The sequence below is a fragment of the Mauremys mutica genome, chromosome 8, assembly GCF_020497125.1.
Source record: "Mauremys mutica isolate MM-2020 ecotype Southern chromosome 8, ASM2049712v1, whole genome shotgun sequence".
NCBI lineage: Eukaryota > Metazoa > Chordata > Testudines > Geoemydidae > Mauremys > Mauremys mutica.
Genome location: NC_059079.1, coordinates 53,031,669 through 53,044,523, shown reverse-complemented (window position 1 = coordinate 53,044,523; position 12,855 = coordinate 53,031,669). Strand labels below are relative to the sequence as shown.

Below are 12,855 nucleotides of genomic sequence, written 5' to 3'. Positions count from 1 at the left end.
CAGAGAGATCAGAACTTTTCTGAATACTTATTCTCACATTGCCTAGTTTTAATATTGTATTACTGTTGTTCTTACTGTGTGTATGTATAAACAAGTCTGCTCCATACCTGTCATAACTGCTCATTTGCATGCTTTGTATGTTGTTCTCATCCATGTTTGTTAGTATTTTGCCTACATAGATAGTGAACTCTGAGACTGGTAAACTGTTATTTCATGTAGAATGCCAAACAAAGCTTTAGTGAGTGACTTAATAAATGCTCCTCTCAAACATCTGTCTGAAGTATACAAGTAACTCTACCCCCATTTTTACATGTGGAGAAATTGAGCCTGACACCCCATAAGGAGTCAATATTGGAGTTGGGATTAGAATTTGTGAGTTCATGGCTCCTGTTTGTCTACTCAGATCACCCCTCTCTCCTTAACTCTATCTAATGTCACCATGCTTTTTTATTAGGGCACGTCTACACTAGGAGCACTTTACCAGTATAAGAAAGCTAGTATAGTGTACAGGCAAAGTGTTTCTTTGAGTCTGGGGCACTCCCTCTCCCCCATTCCTCCCCCCCACACGCACACACCCATGAGCAAAACAAACTACACCAGTAAAAGTGCAGTTTTGCTGATATAACTGCATCTGCCATAGCAGTGCCAGCCAGTCTGCGATCACATCTCTTCATGTCCCTGACTGACCTAGCAAAATCTAGTCAGAGCATTTAAATAATTCTTTATAGACTTTGAAGTTCACGCCTCTCCTGCGCCTAAAAAAACTAAATTGCAACTCTCTATCACTTCCCCCTCAAATTGTTACCTTTATCCCACACAGATTTGTGTGTAAATCCTCTCTTAGTATTTATATGGAATTGTGAAGGATTAAAGAATATGGTGAAGAATTCAATTAATTCAGTCATATGAAGAGGTTCCTGAATCAATAACCTTCTCCTTGGTACCGTAGGTTGAGAGATAAAGATCAGTATTGTGATTTAGGATTTTATGGAAGTTGTCTAGTGAAAATGCATTTATTGAAGGATAGTTCTGAAAATAATGAAGCAATAGATGATCTACTCTAGGGAATAATCATGCAGTGGCAGGGATAGGTGACTATTTCTGTATCTAAGTTTTTTGTTCTTTGGGATTCCTTGTACTCCAGGTCTGCCTCAAATTAACATGGCCAATGCAGCATATTCTGCATTGTTATTGCCTTTTGAAAGTAATATTTCAAATAAGAAATAATAAAAGGAGTGCTCCATTTTGAAGAAAAAAATCCATATCTGAAACTGGTGAAGTATGAGGTCAAAGGATTGTTTCTGAAAAAAATGAAGCACCTCCTCTCTCTTTACAAAAGTGAATTTGTTATTAAGTTCAAAATTATTAATGTGCCTTCATACATGCACCCAGACATACTAATGTTTATCTTTAGTGGGGAAAAGTCTAAGAGATAATTATTCTCTGCTCATTTATTTTCAGAATCCAGCCATTAAAAGTGAGGTGGGGAAGTAGAAAACCTTAGAATATGACATTTGAGGATACCACAATGTCATTCAGCAGAAGAGTATTTTATTGAGCCAAGAACTCACTTTATTATACAACATTCCGATAGTGGCTCTGCAATCTGACTGCCAGCCACCACTTGTAACGTAAATCGGAGTTTAGCCATATTTGTTATTCCATGGATGCTTGGAAGTGGACCATGTTTTAGCCCCATGTTTATTTCTTATTTAATAAATCATCTAGATCTGTTTTATTTCATGCAGAAAATGCTGACAATTTGCTTGGTGTTGTCAGGTGAATTATTTTAATAAAAGTGTGCATAGTGGATTTAGCAAAGCCTAACTAATATGTTTAAGATTTGGGAGTGGACACGGAGGAATTGAAATAGTCTAAGGTGAAACACCAGGAATAACGCAAGGCTAATCTTGAAGGTTTTTTTCTTTATGAGCGATGGGCAGGGAAGACCTAATACTTTGCTCCTTGACAAGTGAATGGAAGTAAATTTAACAAAAACTTGTCCAAAGAACATTGCAAATTCAGTTAACATCTCCACAAGAACTGAGGCCAGCAAACCTCCTGCCGTTAGGAAACAGTAGGTGAAGTAAGAAACAGGACCTTGCCTGCCTATGTATGTGGGCTACCTGCAACCCTCACTATAGAAAGGTGGAATGTGATGTGAGAACTGTGGGGACAAGGGAAGGGAGATTGCTTAGCTTTTTAGCATTAACACTACACTTGCCTCACTAACTGTAGTAGCCTAAGAAAATAGGGAAACGAGCATTTTTAAAAAGGGGAAGAAGTCAGGACTGAGAATAAAACAAAAACAATAGGGACTATTTATCAGTGGTTCCTTATCTCTTTCTCAGTCTACACCCTTGCAAGATCTAACTCAGAGGTCGGCAACCTTTCAGCAGTGGTGGGCCGAGTCTTCATTTATTCACTCTGATTTAAAGTTTCACGTGCCAGTAATACATTTGAACGTTTTTAGAAGGTCTCTTTCTATAAATCTGTAATAACTAAACTATTGTATGTAAAGTAAATAAGGTTTTTAAAATGTTTAAGAAGCTTCATTTAAAATTAAATTAAAATGCAGAGCCGCCAGGACCCGGGCAGTGTGAGTGCTGCTGAAAATCAGCTCGTGTGCCGCCTTCGGCACCCGTGCCGTAGGTTGCCTACCCCTGATCTAACCTTTCACAATGAAGCATATAGCATTTCTGAAGGATCCAGCTGAAATCTGATGTCCCCCCCTCACTTGAATTATAAGGAAGATTTTCAGATGAGACCTATATATTCATTTGCTTGTCTCCACTGACATATCTGGAAAGTATTAAGACCTCAGTTGGAACTGCTGGGTGTTTCACACTTACAAAAACTTGGCCAATTATTGTACTGCAGATTTGAAAACCTTGGTCCGCACTCCTATATAAATCTTGTATTTATTTTCCTTGCTTGTTACATACTAATCTTCGTTGGTTTGGCAGTTTTGCTTTAAATATAGGGGCTTCAAATTATTGTATATTTTATAGCTGTTGGCTGAATTTTGTGCTAAACTACATGGGTAACAACTGAAATAACAAAGTTAAACTGGTGAAACCTAGAGAAGAACTTAGGCCTCAGAGGACTTGTGTATGCTGGAATCCAGAATTCTCCACTAGTACAGATGTACTGCTTATGGCAGGGCTGGGTGATACAACAGTCATAATGCCTGTCTACACTATAGCTTCTACTATTGCTCACTCCAGTGCAGTGACACCAGATGTGAATTAAAGGTCCCATTTTTGTCAGTGTACACACACAGCCAAAGATGCTAGTTTTATTTCCCCTGATCCAAAGCCTATTGAAGCAAATGGATGGATTCCCATTGAGTTCAGTGGATTTCAGATTGGGGCTATAGACAGCAGGAACTTTTTTTTCCATGGGTTCATTAAATCTTTTACTCTTTGTCATTCAAGAATCTTGTATGTAATGATTTACAATATGTGTCTCAAATCCTGCCTCTCAGTGAGTCTTTTCTGGAGAAATGTTGATTAGTGCTGTGATCAAAGCTTTGCTTTTAAGTTTGATAAATCGTGATCACCTTCTGTGCAGTGTTGTTGCTGCATTGGCTCCACATGGATGTTTCATTGTGATGGTTTGAGTTAAAGGAATCCTCAGGGAAGTCCTGCTGAAGCTCTCATGATCTGCCTATTAAGTTGGAATGTGGTGGTTTATTTCCTATAGCCAGCTATAGATACAGCTTCTGATTTATTTTATATTTGTGATGGATGGGAGGGGAAAGCAGCATGCTGCTTCATCAGAAATGATCATTTCTTTCCCTTCATTCTTACGTTCTCTCTCCTCCATGCCACAGATCAGTATTTTGTTCATTTCCCTCTCACCCCCACTCTGCATGGGATAATAATGATTCACCTCATGCTATGGCTAAAGAGGAAAGATCCAAATATCTGGTGGTAATTGTTTGCCTATTCAGGTGGCAACTGTTCCAAAAAACCACACCAAGCCCCTACTGACCAGAATAGAAATGTTACATAAGATCAGCTGCAATTACTTTTAGGGGATGGAAATGTAAGGGGGCAGAGAACAGAAAGGGGCTGCTCTGAAAGAGCAAAGTGCTGCCTGCATTATTCCACCAAGCATCATAGTGGAGGATTTGATGAATGTAAAATACCATCTATACTTGACAATTCTTAGAGAATTTATGTCTCAGCATTGTGTCATTTAAGTTCTAGGTTGAAAAGAAAATTGTCAATCATTTTACAGTGTGAAATAGTCTAAATAGTAGTTTGGATTGAGATGGGAGTGCAAATGGATTTGTGTTTGAAAGTTGGGGAACCATCACTTATTTATATAGTTCATAAAACACTTAGCACACCAGATGAGATTTATCTGTCACTATCAATATGTGTAATGCACTTACATGCTGCTTTCACTATTTAGCTTCCTCCCTCCTTTTGAAATGAAATCTGCCATTAGACATGCTTTCTGGTAATCATTTTAGTTCAGCAGGTAAAAAGCAAGGTAGGTTTTCAACATTACCTAAACCAGGCATAAGCTCCATTTGAATGACTTTATTTAAAAAAGGAACATATTTTAAGTTTGAAGTTCAAAATATATTAAAAAGGATATGTTTTGCAAACCTCCATATTGTATAGCTCTATAGGGCAATGAATTCAAGTGACTTTGAATTCATATGTAATATTTTTCTGGATGACTGCAAGTGAGAAAAAATATATTAGAACAGTAAAAAATCAAGGAGTTGATGGAGTTGTGCCAATGAATGTTCTGCATGTGGCTGGGACACTAAGATTAGGAGGATTAATGGACCTCTATATGCTCAGCTCCCATCAAAATCAATTGGAATTCTGCACATGGAGCATTTGATCTGACCTTGAACATAAAGGGAAACTTACTAGTCTAGTTTTGTTGTCCATGGTGAATAAAATTAAAAAAGCTAGCAAACAGTAGCAATGATGAAACGTAAACTAGGTTGGTAAATGTGTAAGTCTTAATAACCTGAGGAGTTGTCAGTAACAATCAAATCACTTGGCTTCAAACCATGCCAATGAGTGAGATCAAAATGTGAGAAATGAGCAACTTGTGTTTAGTTGTATTTTGTGCCATAATTGATGTTCTTAAGTGGTTTTAACTATAAAACTGGAGGATGTTTTCTCAGCGAAAGAGAGAACAAATCTTTCAGTGCATTGCCCTTTCATTCCTTTACTCCAAACAGCCTCTTTGTTCCCCACATGTCCCTTTTAATAACGTGTTTCAAAATTTGAGTTTGGTGAACTCTTTTCTAATGAGTTGGAAACCTTTTGGTACTTCCTCATAAGGGTCATTAAGGTACATTTTAAGAATGACTTTCACATTTCCTATTGAAGTTTTGGTTCTTTGTTAAGCTTTATTCATATTAATTACATAAACACAAAATATAATTGCTCAGGAATCACAAATGTTTTAAATAATTAACTTCAATGGTCAGACCATGGTACAACACCATACTGGAAAGCAGCTGATAAAGTTTGCATTAACAAAGAGGTTACAGTAGCTGTGATATTATTTTCTCAAGAGGAGCTCTTGTTTCAGCAATGAACTAATCCATATTTTCACAATTATCAACAGTTAAATACAAAACAAAATATTTAACTGTGTGACCTATATTTCTTACGTATGTAACCTGTGAACATTCACAGCCCAAATACTGATTTATCTTTAACATTGGGAGAAATTCTGGCCCCACTGAAATCAATGGGAGTTTTGCAAGTGACTTCAGTCAGGTGGTGATCTTGCATATAGTCCCTTCTTTGCTGTAGATGTATAGGGTGTGTCTCCTCCCCCCCACCCCCGCCCACGCACACACATACTACTCCTGAGAGCATTCTGTGCCAAAAAATTAAAAATTCTGCAAATGTTATTTGTTAAACAAATGTGGAAGTTCCAGCATGGCATTGGGAAGCACAGCTCACTCTGCAGCTCCTCCTGAACATGGACTCAGTGGTGAGGCTGCATCCAACTCTCATACAGCATAAGGACCAGGCCTGCCCTAGAAACACCCCAGGGCCTGCCCCTCTGTGCTAGATGCAGGCAGGCTCAGCCCTGCAGGGTCCAAGGGCTTAGTGTGGGTTGAGAGGGTTCTGTGTGGGGCAATCTGGGTGTGGGCAGCTCACTGGGGGATCTGCGTGTGCAGGCATCTGGCTGCACAGGGGCTTGTTGGGTTCTGGGTGCAATGGTAATGGGATGCTGCAGGGGGGTCCAAGTGAAGGTGGTTGGGGCTTAGCGGGGGGGTGTTGGCGGGGGGAGGATAGAGCTTGGCAGGTGGGTCTAGGAGGCTCAGTGGAGGAATCTAGATGCTGGGGGAGTGGGGTGGGGATACAATTGCAGCTGCTTGGGGCTCAGAGGGGTGTGAATCCTGGTGCAGGTGGCTCATTGAGATAGTCCAGGTACAGGGGAAGTGAGGCTTGTCAGGAAGGGTTCTGGGTCCAGAGGAGCGGGGTGAGGCTGTGCGAGAGGGTCTGGGTATGAGGGGATCTGGGTGCACAGGGGTTGGGGAGATGGGGGAGCAGCTCCCTGTACAGGATCCCTCCCCCTGCAGCTGAGGAGTGATGGGTGCAGGAAGCACTGGCGGGGGTGGGGGATGGAATTTGCAGAGCTTCCTACAGCCTGGGGACAAATCTGGGGGTGGGTCTGACCCAGACCCGGATGCCAGCCGAGACTAGCAGCTGAGCCCAGCACAGGGTAGGAGCCACCAACTGGGTCTTCCCCAGTCTCGCCCCACCGTGATTTACCTCTGTCAGCACCCGAAACATACTATGGGGGAGGGTTACGTGACCGCACTTGTCACTTCCCCATTAGAAAATCATTTTTCTGTAGGGAAGCAAAAAAAATCTGCAGCAACATAAATTCTGCACATGCGCATTGGTGCAGAATGCACTGAGGAAGGAGTTTAGAAGGGTCTTATTCTGTTCTGACTGAAATTAGATGCTAACCTTTTGGCTTTAATGGGTACAGGATTAGCGCCTAACTTACTTTTTAAGACCTGTATCTAATTTAAAACCTATTACTAATTTTATAAAGATCATCACCTGTATTTTCTCCTAATGTTATTACTGTAGATTCCATGGAAACATATGTATAGGGCTGTTAGATGTGCTTTAAATAAAATTCACATACTGATGGTTAAGAAATATTTATATATGTATCTCTTACATATAAAGTAATGAGCACACACAGGCTTCTCTAAATGATCATGGGTTCTGCTGAGATCCAATTGCAATATATGGAGAAATAGGAGATAACGAAGGGCTATATCCCTCTCCAATTATTCAATATCTTGATCATCTGTATTGCCATTTCCAAGTGCTGGAATCTCTTTTTCGGGTAGCAGCCCATACTCATGTAGGAAAGATTCCACATCCACAGCAAAAAATTCCTCACTGAAGTGTTCAGTAACACTAATAAAATTGCTCAAAAGCTCCCCACCCTTGTAGACAAGCAGGGTTGGGAGCACATCAGTTGAAAAGCGGTCTCCAGCACCTGTGTTAGATGCCTTTATCTTACAAAATCTCATTGTGGAGTATTCTGCAGCAAGGCAAGTTAAGCTATTGTTTAGTGCCTCGCAGCCCTTGATGCCATCTTCATAAATGTGAACAATGACCATGACGGTTTTTCGCTCTTTCTCAATGACTTCCAGGAACTGTTCTCCATTCTGCAGCTCATACAGATAGCCATATCTGGGCCCAAAGCTCAGCCTCTGATGCATATCCTGCATGCAGCGTTTGCGGTATTTTCGTAGGCAACTTTCATCCTCTTGCTCCTCATGGATGAGCTCATACTCCTGCATACTCATCTGTGAATATTAAGAGAGCATTATATTACTGAATGTGTGTGTGTGTATGTGTATATTCACTGAACAAGGAGAGGAACAAGATGATGTCTGTGGAACCCCACATAAAACCCTTGGGCAGAAGAATAATTGTGCAAAATTGCCCTGTGGGGAATCTTGGAGAGAGAGGAAATAAGACATTAAATGGAAACCCCATCTCTCTATACTTGGGTACAGGTAAATGGTATTGAAGGCAACTGATATATCTAACAATATCAGCAAGGACACATTGGGTGAAATCCTGGCCCCACTAAAGTCAGTTGGAGTTTTGCCAGTGACTTCAATAGGGTCAGAATTTCTCCCCTGGTCTTCATCTGTTTTCGGGAGGCAATAATTTATCCAGATTGACAAGATTGAAGGAGATCTGAGGCAGCTAGATACTGTGATAATTATCTCACCACAGTCTTCTCATTAACTTTTATTGAGGGTAGAAGATTCAGCACTGGTCAACAGTTGGCCAGATTGTGATGATCAATGGTGTGTTCTATTTCATGTGCGTTTTGGGTCAGATGCTTCCATCTTTCTACTAAGTAGGTCTTTATTCTGTGAGTAGTCTCATTTTCTTCAGCAGGACTTCTTGCAAAGCAAAATACTACTCAGTGTGAGCAAGAATAGCACAATCTGCCCCTTCATGATCTCTCTGTATTTTATTTATAATAATCCAAGGGCCTTGTAGCTTTCAATAGGCCTCAAGCTAAGTTTCAGCAACTAATACTAACATGTATCACTCACTGCCCTTCTCACATTCAACTTACTTTATAAACATTGACTTCACATTGTCACTTTGAGGTAGTTCAGTATTGTCCCAGTTTGCAGCTGAGGAAAACTGAGATGGAGATGTTAATGATTTGTATAAGGACAGAACGGAAGTGGGAATTGTCTCAAGTAATGGTCTCAAGTTGCAGAGGGGGAGGTTTAGGCTGGACATTAGGAAAAACTTTTTCACTAGTAGGGTGGTGAAGAACTGGAATGGGTTACCTAGGGAGGTAGTGGAATCTCCTTCCTTAGAGGTTTTTAAGGTCAGGCTTGACAAAGACCTGGCTGGGATGATTTAGTTGGGTTTGGTCCTGTTTTGAGCAGGGGGTTGGACTAGATGACCTCCTGAGGTCCCTTCCAACCCTGAGATTCTATGATTGGTGGCAATTAAATTCAGTACTTTCTGGCTTCTCCTCCTGTGCTTATACCCCATTTTTCTTGTTTTCATGTTTTATATAGAATCATTTATTCACTTGTGTTTTCTCTTGTTACCTTACGACTGAATCTCTCTCTGGTGTCTTTATCATCTTTACTGAGAGATCTGTGTGGCGAAGACATTTGTCTGAGGATCTCTTTCTTGCTCAAAGGGAGGGAATCTCTGTCTTCACTTTCTAATTTAAACTTTCTCCAGTCATTGATCACGCCTTTGGGCCCTAGGAGAGATAAAGACCCATAATTATTTGGTTTTGTTTGTTAGTTTCAGAAAGACAGTGTCTTTGAACACAGGGCATATTTAAAGACCTTATACGCACTGCAAAACAAGAGGTCAGAACACTGAGATTTTATAGCCCATATCTTTGCCATTGAAATGTATGTCTTAGTCAATGCTGAAATGTTTCTGATTACAGAACTAAAATCAAATCCTACTCTCTAGAGCTGGTTGATTAAACAGTAAAACATTTTGCAAAAATATTTTGAAAATGTTACTGGTTCAAAATGTCAAATGGTTCCAAAAACTGCATCTATAGCTAGTTGAAAAAAATATTGTAGGAAAACTTGTCAAATTTTCAGGGTGGTGATATGGGGTGGTTGGTCAGTGAAATTTGAACTTGCACCAAAAATTCAAAAATGTCAAGCATTCTCCCTTCAGAGCTACTAAACTGCTAGTTGGTGGGGTCTTTTTGCATTCGGTGAGTGTGCTGCTTTATAATTGTGAATTAAACAACTAGCTTCATAATCTTTGAGGGCAAAGGCTCTAAATATTATCATATTAAAGAGCCACACATAAAAAGAGATAATGTGCCACCCAATGAGATGGGGAAAAGATCTAGGCTAAACATTTCCAAAAACAGGAACCAAAAATTAGGAGTCTAAATAAATGCCCTGATTTTCAAAAGTGCTGAGCACCCAGAAACTCCTAATATATCAATGGATGATCTTGAGTGCTCAGCACATTTGAAATTCAGGTTACTTATTTAGGCTACTATGTCCCTATTAGGCTTCTAACTTTAGGGTCCTTTTTTGAAATCTTGGCCCAGGTCAACAGTGCTGATTTGGGAAGTAATTGTAGGAAGTGGTGTTGCATGGGGTAGGGCTGAAGGAAAGGGCACAAGAACATCTGGGGCGCACAGAGAAAAATGAGATGTTTAGAACATATGCTTCCATGCTCCCTGGGTAGGGAGCATGCTGCCTGTCTGTTCTGTACATCACTGAATACAGTGACAGCACTCACATAAACAATAGCCAGTAGACACTGGAAAAAGAAAAGAAGAATGGATCCAACCAAAGATGGTTTAAAGTTTTTAATGGCTATATTATGCTATGACCAAACCATTTGTGGATGAATTTTTTGCTTGTCAGACTAGGCATTAATGTTTCTGGCAAAGACATATAGGAGGCAAAATTCCCAGATTTCAGCCTTTGTGACTGAAAACTTATAGCCCAGTGTTAGTGGGTTACAACTGTTTTCAGTACAAAGGAATAAAGGAGATTGTTAATGACTGAGGCAAAGTAGCCTACATCAAATTTGCACTGAACAATGTCACTGCTGCTTTGGTGTCTCGTGCAGCCATTTGCCTCAAGCACCAATAAGGCTGGCTCTGAATTCAACCCTGCGTAACCTGTCCAGTCAAGAGGGGTGTGAATTAGTCATCAAAATGTTTTCATTGGATCCTGAATATACCTGTGCAAGGCATTCTGAATTCCTATCAGCAAATTAAAATTACAGGCTTCCACACTGATTAATTTTTAACAATGAGCTAAAATGTCCCTTAACTTTGTTTCTTTACCTGTATGAGTAGCCTGCCCTTCAAAATCTTGTTCCAAACTGGCACTTTTTTGCTCTTCCATAACTGTTACTCAATTGGCTAAAACGACAAAGTCAACACAGAAAATAATGAATACTGTAACATGACAGATGAGCAGTACGTTTTATAGCTGGTTATAATACAATGTATAATTTCCTGCTGCTTTTAGATATCAGTGCAGCTCCAAGTCTGTAATTAAAGCTTATGCAATCTTAATTTAATTATAGTTCTCTTAATCTCATAAAAAGCAATTAGGACAACATATCAGTCTGCATTATTAAAGGTGTCTGAACCAAGGCTAATTTAAAATATGAGGGTGTTCCTTTTCCTAAATCTTATTGTGTCCTATAGGTCAGCAGGAAATATGAGTAATCTAGTGAAGAACAGAGCTAGTAAAATTTGCTGGAATTATACTCATTGCAAATTTCTCCCATTTTTGTTTGAAAACCATTCAGTAACAGATCCTGATTCCAACAATCATATTTATTACTCTGAATTATTCACCAAATAGCTCCTATGCAATACATTTTCCATCCTGCACTCTTGAGTTTATTAAAGGTGACTGAGCCAAACCTCAGTACCTTGTGTCTGAACTGATATCTCTTAAATATCCAGGGCTAGATCCTCTGACCTGGCTGGGCTGCACTTGATGCATGCTGGGAAAGATGAGGCAATGGTGGCTTTAAGCCACTTTTATGCTCCCTCAATCATGGAGCTGTCAGGGGACCTGGCTGGTTCCTGCTGTAAATTAAAGCAGCATCAGGGGCCCTATTGTCAGCTGGGAATCAGTGAGGTAACCTAGCGATGTCCCCTGAATGTGCTTTTGGGAGGGTGTGTGTGTGTGTGTGTGTGTGTGTGTGTGTGTGTGTGTGTGTGTGTGTGTGTGTGTGTGTGTGTGTGTATGTGTAGAAGCACTGTGGTGGCTCTATACCATGCAAGGAGTCTCCGTTCCTTGGAGAATTCTCAGACAGGCTGATTTTACAGCTAATTTTCACTGCCACAGTGGTACAAGGCAACTGGATCAGACGGGGGCATTGGGGTTGCAAAATGAACTGATTTGGGCAGTATTCTTTTTTTTCCTGAAAGGCAATACATTTTTTTAACAGAATATTGTGACTTTTGTGAGCACTGAGAATCTACTAGCACTTTTACATAGGAATAGTGACAAAGGTACCAATTACTGATTCATCTGTTTTATGTACCCAATGCTGACAATACATATTATTCAACCTAATCACTACTACGTGCTTGAGGTGAACCTTTTCATCTTCCCTCTAGTAGAAACGTCATACATTGCACCCTTCTGTTCAAAAACTGTAAATGGAGTTTAAACTACAAGCATTTTCCACAGAAAAGACCAATGTCAGAAACTCAGAGAAATGAAGATGCCATTCTATTTAGTCTTATTTCCCACTTTTTCTCTGCAGATATAACTTGATACTTTGCCCTCTACTTGTGTCCTATGAGAATATTTTTATCCTGCTTTTGCTACAAAGCCTGCTCTGCAAAGTCACTGCCAAGTAAATATGTTTTTAAATGTTGACCAGGTAATTAATGCCAGAGTTAAAAAGCTGATGGTAAGTAAGAACTGAATTATTTTCATTTTAGATAGTGTTTGTAAAGAAATGCACCTTAATTTTTGCCAACTTCAATGTTTCTGTAACAAATCTGTGCTTTTCATGATAAAATACCATAGTGCAATGCCTCCTAAGGTGGATACTCTGCTGCTTGTATGTGTGAGTTTCAAGTGGAGGTAATTAGCAAATGGGGTGATAAATTCTTCAGAGCAAAAATTCTTGGTGCAAATAATTAATCCAAACTGGTCCCTGGGCAACATTCTGATTCTGTGTTGAAGGGGAGCGGATAATGAAGTACCGGTATATGATGTTACTAAAATACTACGTGTAGTATGTGATATAGCTATGCAGATACAAACTACTGTGAAATTGATTCCTTTTCTGTATTTCTACTGTAGTTGCTCACTTT

At 39.9% G+C, this 12,855-nt stretch overlaps 1 protein-coding gene across 2 annotated transcripts in view; it reads right to left on the bottom strand.

Moving 5' to 3' along the window:
• Nucleotides 1-6,680: 6,680 nt before the first annotated feature.
• Nucleotides 6,681-12,855, bottom strand: part of PDC (phosducin) — a 32,198-nt gene continuing 26,023 nt past the window's right edge. For both annotated transcript variants that reach the window (XM_045028328.1, XM_045028329.1), the window contains 3 exons: nucleotides 10,852-10,929; nucleotides 9,116-9,276; nucleotides 6,681-7,831 (listed from right to left, as the gene is read on the bottom strand). In XM_045028328.1, the coding sequence (XP_044884263.1) occupies nucleotides 7,304-7,831; nucleotides 9,116-9,276; nucleotides 10,852-10,912 (750 nt within the window). In that variant the 5' untranslated portion in view covers nucleotides 10,913-10,929 and the 3' untranslated portion in view covers nucleotides 6,681-7,303. The remainder of the gene's footprint in view (nucleotides 7,832-9,115; nucleotides 9,277-10,851; nucleotides 10,930-12,855) is intronic.